Genomic DNA, 20,836 nt, shown 5'->3' with positions numbered 1-20,836 from the left:
TCTCAGCTGATTTTTCTGACTTGTTAAATCCTGAATGAATTGTTTCTTTAATAAAGTGCTTCATTCAGGATGTAACAAAGGTCCCCTCTTTCTAGAAAAAAAAAATTTTCAAGAAAATTTCTTTTTAGACATCCCACAATCCTCTGGGAGTTACCTTTCTTTTTCACCTGGTTTTTTTCTTTTTTCTGACTTATGCTTAGATAAGAAGGCGGGCTTTGCATCCTTTGTAACTGCCTCTCCTACCCTTTCTAACTGCCTCTCCTGTTCTTTCTAACTTGTACTATGCAGATCGCCCTGTCCTTCTCTGTTATATTCACTCGTTATCTTTTAATCTCTTGTGCTAGTTTGCTGTGTAGCAGAATAAGGAGTTGGAAATCACTCCATCTACCGATTTTTCCCAGTTCCTCAGTATAACCAAAAAACGTTAACACATTATCTGATTCCTCTCCAGAGAACTGGGGGAATACTTGCTATGGGTTTATTGTTCTGAAAATTTCAGAATCGTTCATCTTGGAACTAGTTGGGATAGACATACTTGTACTAGAGCTTACACTGAAATATAAGATTATTTTCTCAAAATTTCTACTATTTCCAACAAAGTTAATCCTATCACATACAAAATTACAAAAGATCTCTTCCAAACAATTCTTGTTACTCTCAAAGGAGGTTAACTTTCAAAATAGAGACTGTCCACAGAGTTCTTTAGAATACAGTTCTTAATTTCACATTCGTAAACAATCTTCTCTCTTCTAATGAATTTTCACACAAAATTAGAGAAATTGCACCTTACCGAGCTTTTTCCGCGTTGATCTGCACCACATGTACGTCTGGATACTTCTCATCTATTGGCTGTCCATACAGCAACGTTGGGAATATGCTATCTTGATTATTTCTGCCGGAAACGGACTCAATCTCTGCATTTTAGGAACATTTAGATGGGACTTTTCAGCGACGGCTTGATTCTGCTAGGACTGGAAATTTTACCTTCAGCTTTGCATAGAATCCTCCTTCATTTTAAGAACGCCGACATCTTATCACAGACTTCACCCCCCCCCCCTTACGCAAAACTGCCCGCTAACTTCCGAACCACCAAAACAGGAAATGTTACGACGAGAGAGAGTGTTCCGATATGGGCTCAACCCCTTATATTCTTCTATAGAGCGCTCTCTTTTTTCAGTCCCCTTTTCACACGGCCCTTATCTTTTCACCCCTTTTGGTTCATCCTTCACTTTTTTGACGCTGTTATACTTGGATTTACAGAATACATGGCAACGTAATTTTCCGAGTAAGCTATAGCCGCTAGCGTTACGCTGTACACGTGTAGCTTTATGCCTTCCAGGAATTATTACTTAGCAACTTTTTAGATGACTCACAGTAAATTTTACATAGCTTAAATTTAAATCAGATTATCTCTCTTTTTAGACGTGCTTAAAAATGAAATCTTAAAATAATCACATCAGCTTAAACATACGGCAATTGAAATAAAGAATACAAATTTTACATAAAGTGAAGAAGTTTCACTTTTAATTACAACTGATGTGCAGGTATTTTTCTTTGCCAGCAAGTTTTATATGTTAGATTCCAAATGAATGATTTCTTTCCAAGATTCCTTCATTTAGGATCTAACAGAATACAAACTTCTGATGTTCCAATGATCATCACTACAGAGCCTCTCAATAAAGATGGTTAGAGTTGGACATTATTTTGTCATCATCATCATCATCATCAAATTCCTGACATTTACCCTCAAGGGGTGTTCAGGATATGATAGTACTACATGAAAAATTTACATCATTACTAACTTCCTATCTACAATTTTCCTCCAAATCAGTCTGTTACTTGTCAAGACTCCATTATTATCATTATCAGATCTTATATTTTTGTCATCTAAGGTACATTGTACCGTATAAATCCACCTATATCTTGGTCTTCCTCTGGGTCGTTTTCCTGCCATCCTGGCAGAGAACACTTGTTTTGCTAATTTTTCCTCGCCCATTCTGTTTAAGTGACCATACCACCAGAGATTAGCTCTGCTAACGCATTCCTAGATGCTGAAAATATCAAGTTCTTTCCTAATATCCTCGTCTTTAATATGATATTATCATTGATGCCATCTGTTCACGCCTCTAATCTTTCTCTACTACTACTACTACTACTCCTTGGCATTACAATCCATTTAGGACCTGGGCCTGTCTCAGAATAGCCTTCCATTCTTCACGATTCTGTGCCTTGCTCCTCCAGTTCTTTACTCTCATTTTCTTTAAATCATCCTCCACATCGTCAAGCCATCTCCTTTTTGGTCGTCCTCTGGGCCTAGATCCACCTGGTCCAGACATGAAGACCTTTTTTACGGCTCTATCATCCTCCATTCACTGAACATGTCCTAGCCATCTCAGTCTTCTCACCTTTATTTCAGTAATAATATCCGCTTCATTGAATTTCTCCATTATTTCTTTGTTATTCCTCACTCTCCAAATTCCATTCTCATTAATTGGGCCAAAGATCTTTCTTAATACCTTTCGTTCCCAAATTTGTAATCGGTTTTGATCTCTCTGAATCATTGTCCATATTTCGCAGCCGTACAAAAGCACAGGTTTGAGGATTACTTTATATAGCTGGATTTTACTTTTTATCGAAATCAAATTAGATTTTAATAATGGCTGAATACTATAATAAGTTCTATTTGCAGCAGCTATTCTATAGGTAATTTCAACTGACATATCATTACTTTCTGTTATTACTGAACCCAAATATTTGAACTGCTGGACTCGTTCAAAGATTTCTTCATCTACTGTGAAACTTTGGCTGTTTCCCAATTTTTGTTTATCTCTGGCAACAATTAAGTATTTTGTTTTAGTTTCATTTGTTTGTAGTCCCATTTTCCTTACCTCCTCTCTCATTTGTCTATAACCTTCTCTAAGGCTTCTCTCAGTCCTTGCGATACAGTCCACATCATCTGCAAAAGCCAAAAGCTGTAGACTTCTATTCATAATAGTTCCACCTCTGTTTATAATTACATTTCGTATTACCCTTTCAAGGCATAGGTTGAAAAGCATTGTTGATAGTTGATCTCCTTGTCGTAATCCTTTGGTAATCCTGAACTCAGGTGCGAGTTCGCCCTGTATTTGCACTCTACCCATGGTATTTCTGAGTGTCATTTTAACTAATCTTATCAGTTTAGGTGGAATTTGGAATTCCTTCATGACTTTAAATAGCTTATCTCTATTGATGTTATCATAGGCTTGTTTAAAGTCCACAAGCAAATGGTGCAAATTGATATTGAACTCGTAACATTTCTCCATTATTGTTCGTACTGTAAAGATCTGGTCTGTTGTTGATCTATCATACCTAAACCAACATTGGTAGTCACCCAGTGTTTTTTCTATAAAGGGTTCCAATCTAGTTGCCAGTACTCTTGCAAATATTTTGTAAATTACTGCTAACGGTGATATTCCTTTATAATTTTGACATAGAGACTTGTCATTTTTCTTATGTATAGGAACGAAAATAGCAGTGTCCCATTCAGTAGGCATAGATTCACTTTCCCATACCTCTGACAAACACTTATGTATTTTGATTAATAGTGATTTGCCCACCGTATTTTAATAGCTCGAGTGGTATTCCATCTTTACCAGGTGCTTTATTATTTTTCATTCTCTTTAGGGCTAATTCCACCTCGTTTAATTCTGGTGCTTCCTCTGTCTCAGCTTTTCCCATACTTGCCAGGGGTTCGTTAAACTCGTCTTCTTCTGGAACGTTATTTTCCAAGCTTGTTTTGTCCTGAAGGAGATCTTCAAAATATTCTGCCCACCTTTTCAAAAATGTCCTCCTTTCCACTGAGCAAGTTTCCCTCATGGTCTCTGCACAAAGTTGTTCTGGGTTGAAATCCACCTTTAATTTCCTTTATCTTATTATACATTTTCTTAATTTGGCCTGTATTCTTCAAAATCTCGATTTCATTTAGCCTTGCCTTTTCCCATTCACGTTTCTTTCTTCTACACATCTTTTTGGCTTATTTTCGTTTTTCTCTATATTCATTTTCATTTGTTCGAGTTTTTCGTCCAAGCATCTTTAGACGAGCTGTATTTCTATCTTCAACACATTTTCTACATTCCAAATCATACCATTCATTTCTTTTATCGTTATTTCTGAATCCCAAGACTTCTTCAGCCACTTTAGTAATTTTATTCTTGATCCCTTCCCATTTTTTATCTATTGTCGTATTATTTATTTATTCATCCTCATTTTCTTTATTTATTTCTTCTCTCAATCTTTCAATATATTTTGGTCTGATTTTTCCATCTTTTAATTTTTGGACATCATATCTTGGTGTTCTCTTTCATCTACCTACTTTATTAATCTTTATCCTTTGTTTATATTTAATTTTTAACAAGTAATGATCCATATCACAATCCGCACCTCTAAAACTTCTTACATCAATGATATCTGTCGCATGTCATCTATCGATCAGCACATGATCGATCTGATTTTCCGTTATTCCATCTGCCGATCTCCAGGTAACTTTATGTACTTTTTTATGTGGAAAACAGGTTGTACATATGATCATATTTTTGCTACTGGCAAAATCAATTAGTCTCATGCCATTTTCATTACTTTCTTCCTGTGCACTATCTCCTCCAATTGTTGGTCCGAAGGTCTCTTCCTTTCCTATTTTGGCATTCATGTCTCCTAGAACCATTTTAACATCATGTTTCGGTACCTGATCATGTTTATTCTCCAATAATTCATAGAAATTTATCTTGTCTTCTTCACAGGAGTCCTCGGTGCATGTGCATATATAAGTGAAATATTGAATATCTTAAACTTTATTCTCAGTACACAAAGTCGTTCATTTACTGATCTAAAATCAAGAACCAAGTGTTTCTATTTTTTATTAACCAAAAATGTGGTACCAAAGGCTTTTTGATCTCCTCCACTCTAAAAAATAGTATGTGTTCTGGTATCAAATATGCCACTTCCTTTCCATCTCACCTCCTGCAATGCTGTTATCTGCATTCTATATCTCTGTAGTTCCTCACACACTCTCTTCAATGTTCCTGGCATGTTCAGGCTCAAGACATTCCAGCTTCCAAACGAATATTCATAATCCTTTTTCTGTTGTCCTGCAAAGTCTGTCTGGCTAATTTTCCTTTTAACTTTCTTAACAAATGAGTTTTTACAGGAGAGGGTTGTTAGCCCTGCGAACAACCTTACAAGAAGGAACCCGGCTATACCACCAGGTACTGAGTACCCATTTTAGTCGCCTTTTACAAAATGCAAGGGCTACATTGGGACTATTCTTTAACCCTGGTCACCACATGGGGTTCTAATCTTACTCAGGACTCTCATATCTGCAGTCCCTAATCTTTGGTCAGGTGTTTTACTTCTGACCCAGCTCTCAGATCCATAAGTTAAAGCTGGTTTGAACACTGTCTTGTATACAGCTAATTTAGTGTTCCAACTGATTTCTCTCTTATTCCATATGAATTTATTCAGTTGACTTCCTACCATACCAGCTTTGCTGATTCTGTTGTCTATTTCCATATTTAATTTACCATCTTCAGTAAAAATCGTGCCTAAGTAGCTGAAATGTTTTACTTGTTTCACAGTTTCCCCGTTCACAACACAGTTGACATTTTCAACAATTCTACCTATTTTCATTGTTTTTGTCTTTTTAATGCTGACCTTCATACCATATTTATTCCAACAGCTATTCAATTTAGTCAGAGAATCTTGCAGACTTGTAGCGGATTTATTTAGACGTATAACATCATCCGCATAAAGCAAAGAGCTGACATTAACTTCCCCAATTCTGATATCATGTTTAATACCACTTTCCTTCATAATGTGATCCATATAGATAATGAATAACAGAGGGGATAATGTACATCCTTGTCTGACACCAGATTTAACATTAAACCATCTTCCTGTGCTTCCTTCAATTCTAACTGCCGACTTACAACTCAAATACAGATTAAGTATTGATTGATATAATGCTCCATTGACACTATATAACTGTAGCATATTGAATAGCTTCTGTCTTGGCATATGCCTTTTCCAGATCAACAAAACTTAAATACAGATCTTTGTTATATTACTATGCTTTCTCAACTATTTGTCGTAAAGTGAAGATCTGATCCTGACAGCCTCTATTTGGCCTGAATCCAGCTTGTTCTTCGCCAAGCTTTACTTCCACAATTCTTCTCAACCATTTCTCAAGTACACTTGCATAGATCTTGCCAGGAACATTCAGTAGGGAAATACCTCTGTAATTCTCACTTTCAGTTTTATTTCTCTTTTTATATGTGGGTTCTATTAGAGTTCTACTCCAATCATCGGGAATTCGTCCCTCTGTCCAGGCTTCTGAACTATGCAGTACAGCCACTGTAAGTCTTTTATACCACCATACTTCAGCATTTCTGGTCGATTATCATCAACTCCTGCTCCCTTTCCACATTTCAAGCCTTTGATGGCTTTTTCTACTTCAAGTATGGATATGTATTCCTGACTGTATGCCTGTTGAGTGTTTTTTACCACTGTGCGATCACTGCTTGTTTCATTTGGCAATTTTTCGAAGTAATTACTCCATACTTCAAGGATATCTTTTTCTCCTGTTTTCATGTCACCTTTATCATCTCTAACTCCTTTTTCAGCACTGTTTCCTCCAATTCTAAGATTCTTCGACAACCTCCAGAATATCTTACTACCTTCTTGATTATTTTCTATGTTCTTGCGAAAGTCCACCCATGACTTTTGTTTAGCTAGTTTTACACAGTGTTTTGCTTTCTTACATTTGTCTCTGTATTCTCTAAGAGCAAAAGCTGACTTATTTGCCAGGAACTTTTGATATGCTTTCTTCTTTTCCTTCACTGCCTCTTTAACTTCCTGTGACCACCATGGAGTTCTAATTTTTTTATCCTTGCAGAGACTACCTCACCACGTGCCTCTCTGGCTGAATCAATCAGGGTTTTCTTCAAGGCTTCCCACTGCATCTCTAAAGTTTGGTTCCTGTTCTCAAACTCTTTCATTTTTTCTTCAATAAGCTTTGCATATTTTAGTCTACTGTTCACATCTGAGAGCTACTCAACTTTTATGCGCTTTAAAACTTTCTTACATGTTATTCTTTTCAATATGAAATTCAGTTTTATCCTGCTCAAGACCAAATAGTGATTGCTTCATATCCTCTGTACACTCTGGTGTCCTGCACCAGGGAGAAAACGTCACTATCAACAATAACATGGTCAATGAGATTTTTCTTATTACTTGCCTCTTGTCTCCATGTGAATTTGTGCACATTTTTATGTTGGAACATGGCGGTAGTAATAACCAGTCCATGTCCTGAGTAGAAATCCAACAGGTATTTGCCATTATTATTAGCTTTGCGATTTTTTCTAAATTTTCCCGAAATATTTTTGTATTTTTATGACAATCATTTCCTACTCTGCTATTTAGATCCCCAACAAGGACCAACTTTTCCTTTTTCATTGTGTCAGTTGCTTTTTCTAAAGCATCAAAAAATTCCTCCACTTCTACCTTAGTAAAACCTTCTGTGGGACTATAGGCACAAATAAGTCTCATTGTCCAATTACCCATTGTGATATTTGCCATATCACTCTTCTTGAGACTGCCTGCCATTCAAGAAGATTAGCGTCATATTTTGTGTTGAATACTATGGCTACTCCTCTTCCTTGATTGTCATTTCCTGAATATAACATTTTGTATTTATTGCTCAGAAAGATCTCACATGTTTTTGTCTTTTTTTTGTCTTCAGTTCACCTCTATTATGTCGATCTGGTACTTATCTTATTCCTCAGCTAGCTCCATTTCTTTGCCATTCAGGCTTCTTATGTTGATAGTACCGATCTGTAACTCTGGTGATGTTGAGTTGGGGTGTGTTTTCAGATTTGTTCCAGTAGCTGACTTTTCGCTGTTCGACCTGGTTCCCTGGCGAAAACAACGGGGCCTTGTTTAACTGGGCGACCCCAGCAGGCATGAAATTTTTTCATGTTATACCATTATTTTGTATATTGGTTTAAGCCAGTAAGAATAGAATTTGTTCGGCTTGATCCCAAATTGCCTGCCCATCCTCATTCGTTCAGTATCCAGGTAGATATCCAACAGGGTGCACTGCGAGATGGTGAGGATTGGACATTAGGTCAGAAGCCTTGGTCGGTTCTTCGCATTCCTTTAAAGGCTATGTGGAGGTCTCCTGTCAGTTATACAGCTTTGACCCTTAAGCACCCCGACATTATTTTGAAGTGATTAAAAATTTTAAAAATAGCATTTTTAAATTTACTGCCTTATATTCAGCAACAGCTAATCACTTGTGTGCTGGTGGGTAGGGAGAAAAGTTATCTCCCTTTACTTCAAATATTTTATCTCGCTTTCTCTGTGTGTGCATGCGCGTGGAAGCATGTAAGGTATGCTATTATACTATAAGTGTTTCTTTTGATTAAGGTTTTTTTCTTTCAATGTAAGGGATAGATTATAAATATTCAATGTTAGGTTTACCATCCATAATACAACTGTACCGCAAGTGTTTGTTCTGTTTCTTAGAATTTAAGATTTACTTTTTTTATTAAGAGATCTTTATATTATACCAAGTAGGCATGGTATTTTTGGAGATGGCATTAATGGCAATATCATACTAAAGATGAGGATAAAGAACTTGACATTGTCAGCATACAGGAATGGCTTTATAGATCTAATCTCTGGTGGTATTGTCACTTAAACAGAATGGGAGAGGAAAGATTAGCAAAGAGAGAAATCATTCAGGAGTATGTAACTGAGTCCCATATATGCAGGACTCAACAATTATCTAAATCCCTACTCGTCATGAAAAAAAAATGTAATTGTACATGACCACACACACACACTTTTTAATTATATTTCCAAATAAGTCAGTAGATGTTCCTTAAAGTGATTATTGGTGCTTTATCATTATTTGGAGAACATTTTCAATGTATGAGAACCATTTCAAGAAGTCAATAAATAATATTGTTTAATTGTAAAAGTCAGTAAATAATATTGTCCATTCTAGTAACAGATTACTATTGTTACTAGAATGGCCTTTTATATTCTTCTCTGTTTTCTTAAAGTTAAATGTGTGTGTGTGTGCGCGTGCGTGAGTGCGTGCATGCATGCATGCATGTGCGTGCGTGCTTTAGAAAGTTATTTTTATTAAATAAAAAAGATTACATTTTGTCCAGCCTTCTACTCACCACTGCTGAGTAGCTGAGATTATTTCTTGAGCCCTATATATATATATAAACAACAGTGAAATCTCAAAAATCAGGTTTGACACAGCGTAATATTGACACTAAACACATTATCCAATAGGATAAAACTAATCATCTTCTGCATAGAAACACTTCTGAATATGAAAACCTTTTCAAAGAAAGTGAAGTCCTTTTACATTGTCCTAACCTGAATTAGAATGATTCCCCCCCCCCCCCCAAAAAAAAAAAAAAAAAACGTTTGGTAGATTCTCATTATATACAGGGTGTTCGGGATAAATTTGACAGTTTCGTAAGGAAAAAGAAAATCTTCTTTGTATCTATTAAATTTAATGAATTGACAAAAAAACATTACAGGCAGAGTTAATTACAATACTATCAACAAGATTTACTCAAAATAACCACCATTAGCATCGATCACAGCTTCAATTCTGCTTCGGAACCTCGAACAAGCTGATGCTACAGTCTCCCTGGGAAGGGCCGCAAAAACTGTTTTAATTTTATCCATTAACTGGGCTTTTGTATTACTGGAAGTGCGATTGGTGTCTTTTTCAACTGCGCCCCATACAAAATAATCCATGGGGTTAAGGTCTGGGGAGTTTGGAGGCCAAACATTTGGACTGGTGATGTCGTAGAAATTTTCAGACAACCATTTTTGACTTTTCCCAGAGGTGTGGCAAGGGGCCGAAGTAGGCCTGCTGCCATACATACGGCCTACCATTGGCTACCCTTGTTATCCAGGGCTTGACTACAGTTAGCAACTCCACGAACAAAGCCCGAATTCCAATGCCAGGGTTCTTCAACACCTGTTCCTGCAGATTTGCGAGGAATTCTGCTGTACGAACGCAATCAGATCGTCTGCTAGGGATCTTTCTTCTTGCTACATCCTCGTAGTCACCATTGCAAGTCTCTAGTTCATGCCTGATTGTTTTTACTGTATTCAGGGAGCATTGGGCAGCAGTCGTAATATCCTTATTTTGATGGCGGGCACGAATCATCATGATACAAGTTATTCTCTTCCATGATTCAGGTGGGTTCCAGCTATCCATCCTTTCTGACATCTTGTATATGAATGAAGAAGGGTCCAAACTTTTAAATGAAGAGAAGTGTGTGTTAATACATGTAACTTACGGAAAAATATAATTAATTATAAATATGTCAAATTTATCCCGAACACCCTGTATAAACATAAAAATAGTTTTAATATTATATATTAATATCTCGCTCATGGCAACCGTTTTTAATTGGTAAATTGATTTGTGTATGTATCTTGTATTCCTCTTCTTTGATTTGCTTGTTTCTACACATTGATAATGATGATATACTGTTATTTTCAATTAAGAAGTAACTATACTTTCATTAAAGTTAATCACTGCCATTATTTTTTGTTTATAGTTATGCCACAGGTACCTTTAAAGATTTGATTGCGAAAATGTTCTTGAAAGGTGTAGATATGGTATCGCTGGGGTTAAGGTGTGGGGAGGCATTATGCTTAATGGATGCATAGCTACAATTGCAACAAAATGGGACCCTCGCTGGTAAACGATATTGCAATAAAGTTCTTCAAAGTCATGTTTAATTGTTCTGTGGTGCTATAGGCAAATTAATTTTTATGGATGATATTGCCACATCACATCATATGCGAGCAGTGAAGATACTTGTAGAGACAAAGGATATTTATCGAATTGAGTAGCCAGCACCTCCCAGATCTCAACCCTGTAGAACATGTTTGGGATGCAGTAGGATTCATTGTTGCTCGAAATTTCCCTCCAGAAAGACAAACAAGGCCCTATCCTTGCTCTGAAGGAGGAATGGGCCAGTTTGTCTCAAGAACTTCCGAATTACTTATTGCCAAGCATGATGCAACATTGTTTGAGCTGCATCACAGTTTGGGGTGTACATATTCCATACTGAAATGTCTCTCCTCATAGTTTCCTCTAAATTTGTACAAAATTTATAACACATTTTTTGTATAATATAATTTTTTTAATATGATGTCAATAAATTTGGCTGTAGTTATAAAAATATTTTCATATATGGGTAAAAATGTAGTTGATCCTTAGCTTTTAGACACCAGTGAATTTTATAAGGGGCAACATGAGTTTGTGAAAAGTATGTCTTGCATTAGTAATTGGCTCACTTTTTATAATAACTTGACATTGAACTCAGATAAGGGAAATGGCTACTCACTGTTACTACTGGACAGAATTCTGCATAGAACTCAGTTGCGTGATTTGGATTATAGGGTGGTTGAAAGAAAGATATCAGAGTACAGGAGAAGGCTGGTGACTAGTGGTGTATCAAGGCTCAGTACTTGTTTCTCTGTTATTTAATTTGTACATCCATGATATTTCCAGTCAAAATCATATGACTGGAAATATTTAGTTGTTTGCTGAAAGAGTGATAGTAAATGAAGGTGATGGTCTAGTTAAGTCATCTGAAGGATCCTTCAGGATGACATAAATAGACTGGCAGTATGGGCAAAGGTAAAAGTTTTTACCTTTGCCCATACTGGCAGTAATTATAAGGTGATGTGCTTTGGGAAGAAGAGATCACATGCTTTTCTACTATATTTATTGACCTGAACTTCGGGAAAATTATGATAACATGGAGTTGAATTTAGATCACATATTACAAAGGTGACCAAAAAAGTACATCAGATTACATCGTTGTTAAAGAACACACTAATAAGCTGGAATAGAGAAGTTTTTATTCAACTTCATAAAGCTTTGACAATGCCACATCTAGACTATTGCACACTGTCACCTGGATTCCATTGAGATGAAGTAGTGGAGAGAATCCATCAGCAAGTGACAAGATTGTGGTGGGTCTATGGAATACACCTTATGAGAATATGTTGGTTTATTTAATGGTATTGATTCACAACACAGACTAATAAGAAAATGATATTTATTAACTTATTTGCTGATATTTAGTTGGTATTATATCCAGCATCTTCAAATCACAAGAACAGTTTGTCACAGTACACGAAACAACAACAACAGTGTGGTATAAGAGTGGGACTAGCAGACTATGCCTTGGATACTCCCTTCACACATGATCCAATGGAAGAAAAGAAAAGTACTACTCATAAGTCATAAGTCAGAGAGATTGTTTTTGGAATCAGCAGTAGCTTTAAAATATACTCCAAACTTCAACAAGTATGGCTGTATCAATTTACAAAAAATCTGAGCAGCAACCATTTTAAGATCAATTTAATACTTGTTTTCTCTCTCTCTCTTTATCCGATAATAGATGGTGCCAATTAGGACTTTAGTTCCTTGTATTGTCCATTTCAATTTTTTTTTAAACTAGTCCCACTGTTATTCCAAATTGTTGTTTGGTGTACTATGACAAACTGTTCTTGTGTTCTGAAACTGCTGGATGTAATAGCAGCGAAATACCAGAAAATAAGTTGTTAATAAATATTAATTATTTTCTTATTATTCTGTGTTGTGAATGAATACCATTAAATAAACTAACGTGTACTGCCAACACTTTCTACTACTACTACTAAGCCTTTCTACTACTAAGAATAGATTGAAGAGCTATCATATCTATTCTCCTCTTTTTGCCTGTCAAAAACTGCTGATAGGAGGCATTGATAGAAGCATATAAGTTGTATTTTCAGTACATGTCAGAAAGGAAGAGAATGGGGGGGGGGGGGGTTCCCAGTAGAAATCATCTAAGAGTGATTAGCAAGGGAGTTACAACTAGTTTTTTGCTTGGAGAGAGCTGAATAAGTGGAATGAGTTTCCAGAGGTGGTTGTGAGTACTTCATCAATGAATGAGTTTAGAAGATTGGTATCGTGTGAATAATGATCTCCCATGATGAGTCTTCTAGCTCCAAACCAATACCTATATAGCAATAATAATAATATGGCAGTGTGCGAAGTGAAAATTTTTATAAACAATTGGTTGCAAAAGGGACGTTATAATAGGCAATGAGTGGTCTGTATTTAAGTTGTCAGTCAACGTTTGAATTTGGGATAATACAGAAGGGTAGTTTGATGTAAAATCAGCTGGAAGAATGTTTACAGAATTCCTCAACTAAATTGAATTAAATTAATTAAGTTATTAAATTACATAACTGCTGTAACACATGTTCATGTGACATGAGTTCAGCAATGAAGAGACAACAGCTCTGAAAATTTCTAGAAACATTGAAAATATCAACTGCTTCTCCTAAAAAAGAGAAACTATAGAATAAATAAAACATTTCAGCTATTTAATCATAGTTATTAGTGACAATGGCAAATTAAGTGCAGAAATGAACAACAGAATAAGTAAAGTTGGGAAATCAACTAAATAAATTTGTATGGAATAACAGAGAAATTAGTCTAAATACTAAACCTACAGCTATATACAAGATGGCATTCAAACCAGTCTTAACTTATCACTCTGAGAGCTAGGTTAGAAATAGAAACAATTGTTCAAAGACTAGAGACCAGAGATACAAAAATTCTAAGAAAATGTGGGGAGAGGGAAAGAGATGAACAGATGGCTTCAGTGCTAATTCAAAAAAAAAAATCTTGTAAAATAGGTGGATATCTTTCCAAATATAGAAAATAGTTTTTCACTGGCTCAAAATTTTTGGTTAGCGCATCTACTGCTGGAAGAAGTGACAACCATCTTGTAGGAACATGACACATTAGATGTGAATATTCTAGGTCACAAAATTCATAATGTTCTTTTAAATTTTCTAACCTTTTACTATGTTTGAAACTAAATTCATTATGTGTTTTTAATGTTACACATTCTATATCAACTTTTAAACAGCTTGTAACTTTTCTTGTTGCATTGTGTAAGACACGGCAAAGACACCCCATATCTATTAAATCCTTATTAAATTTCTTTAATTCTGTAAATACACTCTGATTAATACCAAAATTTATATTAGCATTATCACTGCAAAAACTAAATGTTCTCATGATATAAATTCAGCTCCTTCAACTTTTGAAGTAAGTAAAGAAAACATTTTAATGTTTCCTTTACTTACTTCAAAAGTCGAAGTTAAGAAATTGAATAATTAAAACAATTAAGCAAAGCTGTTGCAATTGAAAATGGCTGATTTTCTCCTAAATTCTCGACAGCTATAGATACACAGTCTTTTGCTGAAACATTTGTTATTATTTTAGATATTTTTGTTTGTGTGCATGTCAATTGAGAAACGATTTTTGAATCACTAAATAATGTTTTGAATAATGAACTCATGCAATCCGATGATCGAAGCTATGTGCATGTTTCACTGTGTGATAGGCAAACGTAGCTTCGGCAGCAACAGTCTTTTGTTCTAATTCTGATGTTTTATCTTCCTTTTTTTCTCTTGATTTAACCTCTGTATTTTTCTTCTTCCGTATTTGATGATGATGAAGAGGACATTTTTGTGAAAAAGGTTAAAGTAGTAATTATAGAATTTATTGCCTTACGTTAATACAATGAAATAAAAAAGATCTCAAGTAGTGACCGCGAGAGCCTGTACTCCCCCTCGTGTCGGGCCTGTGACAGGTGCGGAGCATTACAAAGTAAGCATAATATAAATATCCTATAACGATCTATATAAGTAGGATACAAAGTTGTTTTTCGAGTTATAAAGTAGTATTTATAGAATTTATTGCCTTACGTTAATACAATGAAATATCGCAAAGATTTTCGAATTTGTTATCCATTCAGGTTATTTTAGTTGGAAAAACAAGTTGAGGGTACTGCCATAGGTAGCACTTTTGTCTCCACCTTTGGCTAACTATTTTTTTGAAACAATTCGAAGAGACTACGTTTTCATCCATTCACCCTCAACCATCTCTTTGGTATCATTATGTCGATGATGTTTTTGCCATTTGGTCACATACTGAAGATGAGCTTTCCACCTTTCTACAACAGATAAATAGCCTTCACCCTCGTATCCAATTCACCATGGAAAAGGAAAATTCTGGTACTTTACCATTTTTTTGGACATCCTGCTTACTCAAACTTCTTCTGGTACCTTATCTACAAGTGTCTTTCGAAAGCCCACATTTACTGGCAGATATATTCATAAAAAGTCTGCTCACCACACATCTCAAAAATTTGGCATTCTTAAATCTCTAATTAATAGAGCATATAAAGTTTGCTCTTCTCCAGAAATCTTACAAAAACTTTCCATCATTAAAAAGTTAATGGAATCTAATAATTACCACTATAATTGAATCTTATGTTCCAATCTCCTACATTCCAGGAATCTCAGAACCTATAAGTAGAATTTTAAAAAAGTACCAGTTGATTCCCACTGATATTCTTATCAACAAAATTTCTTCCTTATTGCCTTCTACAAAAGATAAACTGTCATCTCTATCTTTGGCTGGCATTTACCAAATACTGTGAATGCGATGTTTATTATTTTGGACAAACTGGCCATTCTGTGGAAAAAAGAATTAAAGAACATCAATATTATATTGATTACAACAAACCTCATAAGTCTGGTCTAGCACAACACAGTATTAACACTACCCATAATATCCAGTGGGACAAAGATATTCTCCTTCATAGATGCAGGTTCAAATATGAATGCCTCTTTAAAGAAAGTTGTGAAGCTATTTGACACCAACCGAATTAAAATCAAAATGATTGTCTCTCTCTCTCGAAAATCTGGGAGACTTTTAATTTATGTAATCATTAAAAAACCAATTATCTTAAATATTAATTATTTATTAATTTCTTAGATTTCTTAGCTCGCGACAACAATGTATTTTAATAAGTGATCCACCGAATGTTCATTACTTGTATTCCATTCCTATCTGTTTGTAACACTAAAGATGTACTATTAGTTTTAGTATGAAATATCTGTACCTTATTTATTAATTAAAAGTCATTACTGTGGACTTATGTGTTCTTTAATAATTTGTCTAAGTAATATCAGTTATGTTGGCATTTGTGAATGAGAAAGTAAAAATTAAATACTGAGTCCAAAGTCCCATTCGTTTCTGCTTCCTTACAGATTATGTGATGGTCTTTTCCTGATTAGCTAGCTTTTAACTTCAGAATTTTCTGATCCTCTCACTCAGAGATATATTATTTACACATTTTAAGCACACTCAGATAACTAGGATTTTTGATAAACTAAATTAACTATTGCACTGGTTGAGCATTAAATATAATTGTAAAATTCCAGTATATATTTTATCTACAAAAATCTGTGATAATAATCTATCCTTATGTTAATGTTCTAAACAAATACAGGTATTTAATTATTCATATAATTGTTTGACTTTCACACTCTTAGGTACTTGGGATAGATTTCAAAATCATGCTGATGGATGCCCTTTATCCTCTCCTTGAGAAAGCAGGAAGTTCTTGTACAATATTGGCATATACAGCTAAATTGGCACTTGAAACTATTGCTGTTAGTTGTGGTTATAAGTAAGTAAAATACACTGTGAGGTGGCTCATATGTCCACCTCACAGTGTATTTTTGTTTTATTTGTATTATGAAATGGATAATTGTTACTCCATATAAAAAATATAGAATTTATTAGCTCCTGTACACTTCTTCCTTGTTACAAAGACATCATCATCAGAACTCTGATTATGGTTATAGACCATATTGACAATCATGCGGAGAACCCTGACATGCAGAAATAGAGAGGTTATGATTCCATTGTATAAGGCCTTGCTCAGGCCTCATATGGATTATTGTGCACAGATTTGGTCACTGGGTTTTCATGGTGACTAGGATATGTTGGAAAGGGTACAGAGAAGATTCACAAAGATAGTCAGTGGTCTTTGGAATGTGGAGTACGAGGACAGATTGAGGGAATGTAAGTTGCAAAGCCTCGTGAATAGGAGGAAGGGGGGATATGATTGAGACATATAAACTGGTCAGATGTTGTTATCAGGTAGATATGGAAGAGATTTTTCTTAGAATTGGAGAGGGAAGTAGAACAAGAGGCCATTGCTAGAAACTATAAGGAGGGTGTGAGCAAAGGAGTGAGAAGTAGGTTCTTTGCATGGAGGGTGGTTGATGAGTGGAATGCATTGCCCAAGTGTGTTGTGGATGTGGACACATTGAATCAGTTTAAGACGAGGTTGGATGAGCATTGTATGCAATAGTGAGTACCTCCCACGATGAGTCTTTGACTCCATGGAGGTCGAGTATTGATAATAATAATAATATTGGTCTGTTCTAGTCTCATTATCCATCCAATATCCTTTTTTGAGGACCCTGCCTTCTCTTTTCAATTGGCTTATATTTCAGTATTTGTTTAGGACATCATCATGAGGAGAATAAAAAATCACTTAATGACTTTACTACTTGTGTCTCAGTCACAAAATAAACAGAACACACTATTAGAGTCCAAAGAAAGCAATGGCTTTTTTTTTCTTCCAATTTTAGCCCTATAAATGAAAGGGATAAAAAAATAATGAAGAAATAATAAATAATAAAGAAATTAAAAAAAAAACCCTTTGTAAATCTAACAAATCTTCCTGTGTCCACAGTTGGCCAAATTAGTCAAATGGTGCTTCATACACTACAGGATATGAGAGAGGGTGGAATTTTCCCTATAGTAATCAGAACTGTTACTTTGAAGTGTTGTTTAAATATGGTGGACAGTTTATATTTCTCTATACTTCAGCTACATCCCAGATATATGGAATAGAAATAGGATTTATTTGGTATTATACGTTCAGTGAAGAAAGAGACAGAGAAAGCATATAGCATGTTATTTATTTTTGGAGAAACTGTTGCCACAAATCAAAAATAGTGGCATTGTGTGGCAAGTGGAACAAATAGCTCTGGACGTATGTGGTGTTTTGAGGATTTCATATTGGTGGGCTGGATTATGATTGATTCTGCAATCTTTCAGTGTGTGTGTGTGTGTTGACTTTGTATAAATAGAAAAAAGTGAACTATCTCAAAAATGTGGCTAGTGGGTAAAAAGTCTTTTCCCATCGCAGTTTGAACTGCCTCCTGTACCCATCACTCATGTTTTGTAACAAGTTGTGTTCTGAAATCTACCAAAATGTAAGTCTCGTAGACAGGCTTATACGTTGGTTATGCATTACTAAATCACTTAAGGAATTGACAACCTAGATATGAATATAAATTAAATTACACTTTAATAAATATTTCCGATATATTTCGGCAACATCACATTGCCATCTTCAAAAGGAACTTACAAAAAAAGGCACGTGCACGTAGGCACTACAACACAGTAACTGAGAATGAAGTGATGAAGCTATTGTTCTTCTAAAAGTCCTGATCGTGCCCCCTAGCAGACTAAGTAGGTGTTCTTGGCCGTTGGGCTGAAGGTCTGTTGATGTAAGCCTCCCAAATTTGAGGCACTCTCATACAACCAAATTTGTTGAGGTTTTTGGAGAGATTCTTAGGGCTGAGGATGATTCCATAAATAGTCTTTCGAATTTGTATTGGTTACGGTGTATTATTGTAGCTTTCTTCCACGGTATTCTGTGGCGTGTATCCAGAGCATGGTCTGCAAGACCAGAATGGCTGTACTTATGAAAACAGATGTAGTCCATGTGTTCTGAAATTCTGATATTCGCTGTCCTGCCTGATTGGCCAAAGTAAGACAGTTTACAGCTGCAAGGGACCTGGTATACACCAGGTAGGTCTAGGGGAAGTGGTTGGTCTTTAGTGGAGTGGATAAGGGATGCTAATTTTCTGTATGGTCTGTAACAGGTGGTCAAGTCATGTTTTTTTTAAGATTTTGGTAATTTTTTCCGAGGTGCCTCAGATGTAGGGAATGCTGATGGATTTAGAGTAATCCTTGTAGAGGGGAGGAGGGGGTTGTGGTTTGTAGGTTTCAATTTTTTTTTTGGGGGGGGGGGGGGAGTAGCCATTGGCTGAGAAAGTGTTGAGGATGTGATTTAGTTCAGTGTTTAGGGCCATATCATTAGAACAGATTAGTTTAGCCCTGTTGTATAGTGTTTTCACCACTCCATATAGTTGTGAGTGGGGGGGGGGGGGGATTGTTGGTGAATGTACCTGCCTGTATGAGTGGGTTTTCTATATCAGCCTCAGCCCTAAAGAACTCTCCAAACCTCAACAAATTTAGTTGTATCAGACTGCCCAAATTTGGGAGGCTTACATCAGCAGATCTTCAGCCCAACTGCAAAGTTGGGCTGAAGATCTGCTGATGTAAGTGGTCGCTGATGGCGTACATCAGCCACCTACTTAGCCCACTAGGGGGCATCATCAGGACTTTTAGGAGAACAATAACTTCATCACTTCATTCTCAGTTACTGTGTTGTAGTGCCTACGTGCATGTGCCTTTTTTGTAAGTTCCTTCTGCAGATGGCAACGTGACATTGCCGAAATATCGGAAATATTTATTAAAGTGTAATTTAATTGATATTTGTATCTACATTGTCAATTCCTTAAGTGATTTAGTAATGCATAACCAACGTATAAGCCTGTCTATGAGATCCACGGAGACGCGATTGCACGGAAGGCCTGCCAATATACAGTAAAATGAAGTTGAAGTTGTCTAGACAATTAAATGTCTAACTTTCCTAAAAACGCTGCTGGGATAATCAGGTAATCCCGAATTGTGTAAAATTCAAGCACTGTTTTGTTTCACAAAAGCTCTCCGTATCTATAACCATGCCAGCTACGCTTTGCTTTGGGAACAAATCGCCGTCACGTGGTTTCTCTTAGTGGGCATTAACAAAGCTGTTTGTGCTTTTGAAGAAGAGCTTTGGTCAACACAGCAGACAAAGAATTTGAAAAAATATGAGTCGACAGATGAAAAAATTCGAAAAAAATTAAAAAAGAACTCGGCCATCATTCCAAAACTTCCTACCAACACCGTAATCAACCTTTCTTCGGTCACCCTGAAGCACTGAACGCGCTTTCACGTGCCACAACTTCGCCATTGCTCCCAGAAAAATACCTTAGTGAGAATATTATGATCCAGATCGAATGCAGAATCCTCCCACCTTCTAGATCAAATCGCCAACAGTGTAAGACTGGATGTAGCTTGTGTCCCCTCCAAAGCAAGACCATCAAAAACCAACATATCCAACAAGGAATATAAAGCTCTGCAGGAAATGAAGAATAATAAAGAAATAGTTATCACCAAAGCGGATAAGGGAAATGCAACTGTAGTACTTAACCAAAAGGACTACCATGTAAGCTTAATGCTCTTCTATTAGATTGGGCTACTTACCTTCCTATCGAATACAATCCCACCAACTCACAAATCAGAAAACTTCACAGGCTCCTTAAGAAAGTCACTTCTTGGCCTGTAGAAGTTACCAACAGATTAAAGCCGTTTAACTCTATACCCTTCCCCCATATTTATGGACTCCCAAAAATACATAAAGAAAATGTGCCATTACGTCCCATAGTGGATGGCATTGATTCCCCCACATACAAATTGGTAAACATTTGGCCAAAGCGCTCACACTGGCAACACACCATCACACATAAAAAACTCAGGCCACTTCAAAGCCAGCATAGAAAACCTTACACTCCTACATACTGGCATAATGGTCAGCTTTGACGTCTCCTCCTTATTCACAAATGTCCCGCTCAAGGAAACTTTCGGTGCTAATCCAAGCTAAATTTTCTCCTGATATTTCAGCCCTATTTCAGTTCACAATGA

The 20,836-nt window shown here is 36.0% G+C and overlaps 1 protein-coding gene across 6 annotated transcripts in view; it reads left to right on the top strand.

The window, feature by feature from the left end:
* Nucleotides 1-20,836, top strand: part of Tti1 (Telo2 interacting protein 1) — a 729,405-nt gene that overhangs the window by 431,506 nt on the left and 277,063 nt on the right. For all 6 annotated transcript variants that reach the window (XM_090394772.1, XM_090394775.1, XM_090394771.1 and 3 more), the window contains one exon: nucleotides 16,495-16,631. In XM_090394772.1, coding sequence (XP_090250898.1) covers nucleotides 16,495-16,631 — 137 coding nt within the window. The remainder of the gene's footprint in view (nucleotides 1-16,494; nucleotides 16,632-20,836) is intronic.

This window comes from Typopeltis vanoorti, chromosome 6 (genome assembly GCF_054136105.1).
Source record: "Typopeltis vanoorti isolate ZY-2024b chromosome 6, IOZ_Tvanoo_1.0, whole genome shotgun sequence".
In the NCBI taxonomy this organism is placed as follows: Eukaryota; Metazoa; Arthropoda; class Arachnida; order Uropygi; family Thelyphonidae; genus Typopeltis; species Typopeltis vanoorti.
The sequence above is the reverse complement of the archived record's forward strand: the minus strand, read 5'-3'. Positions and strand labels throughout refer to the sequence as shown.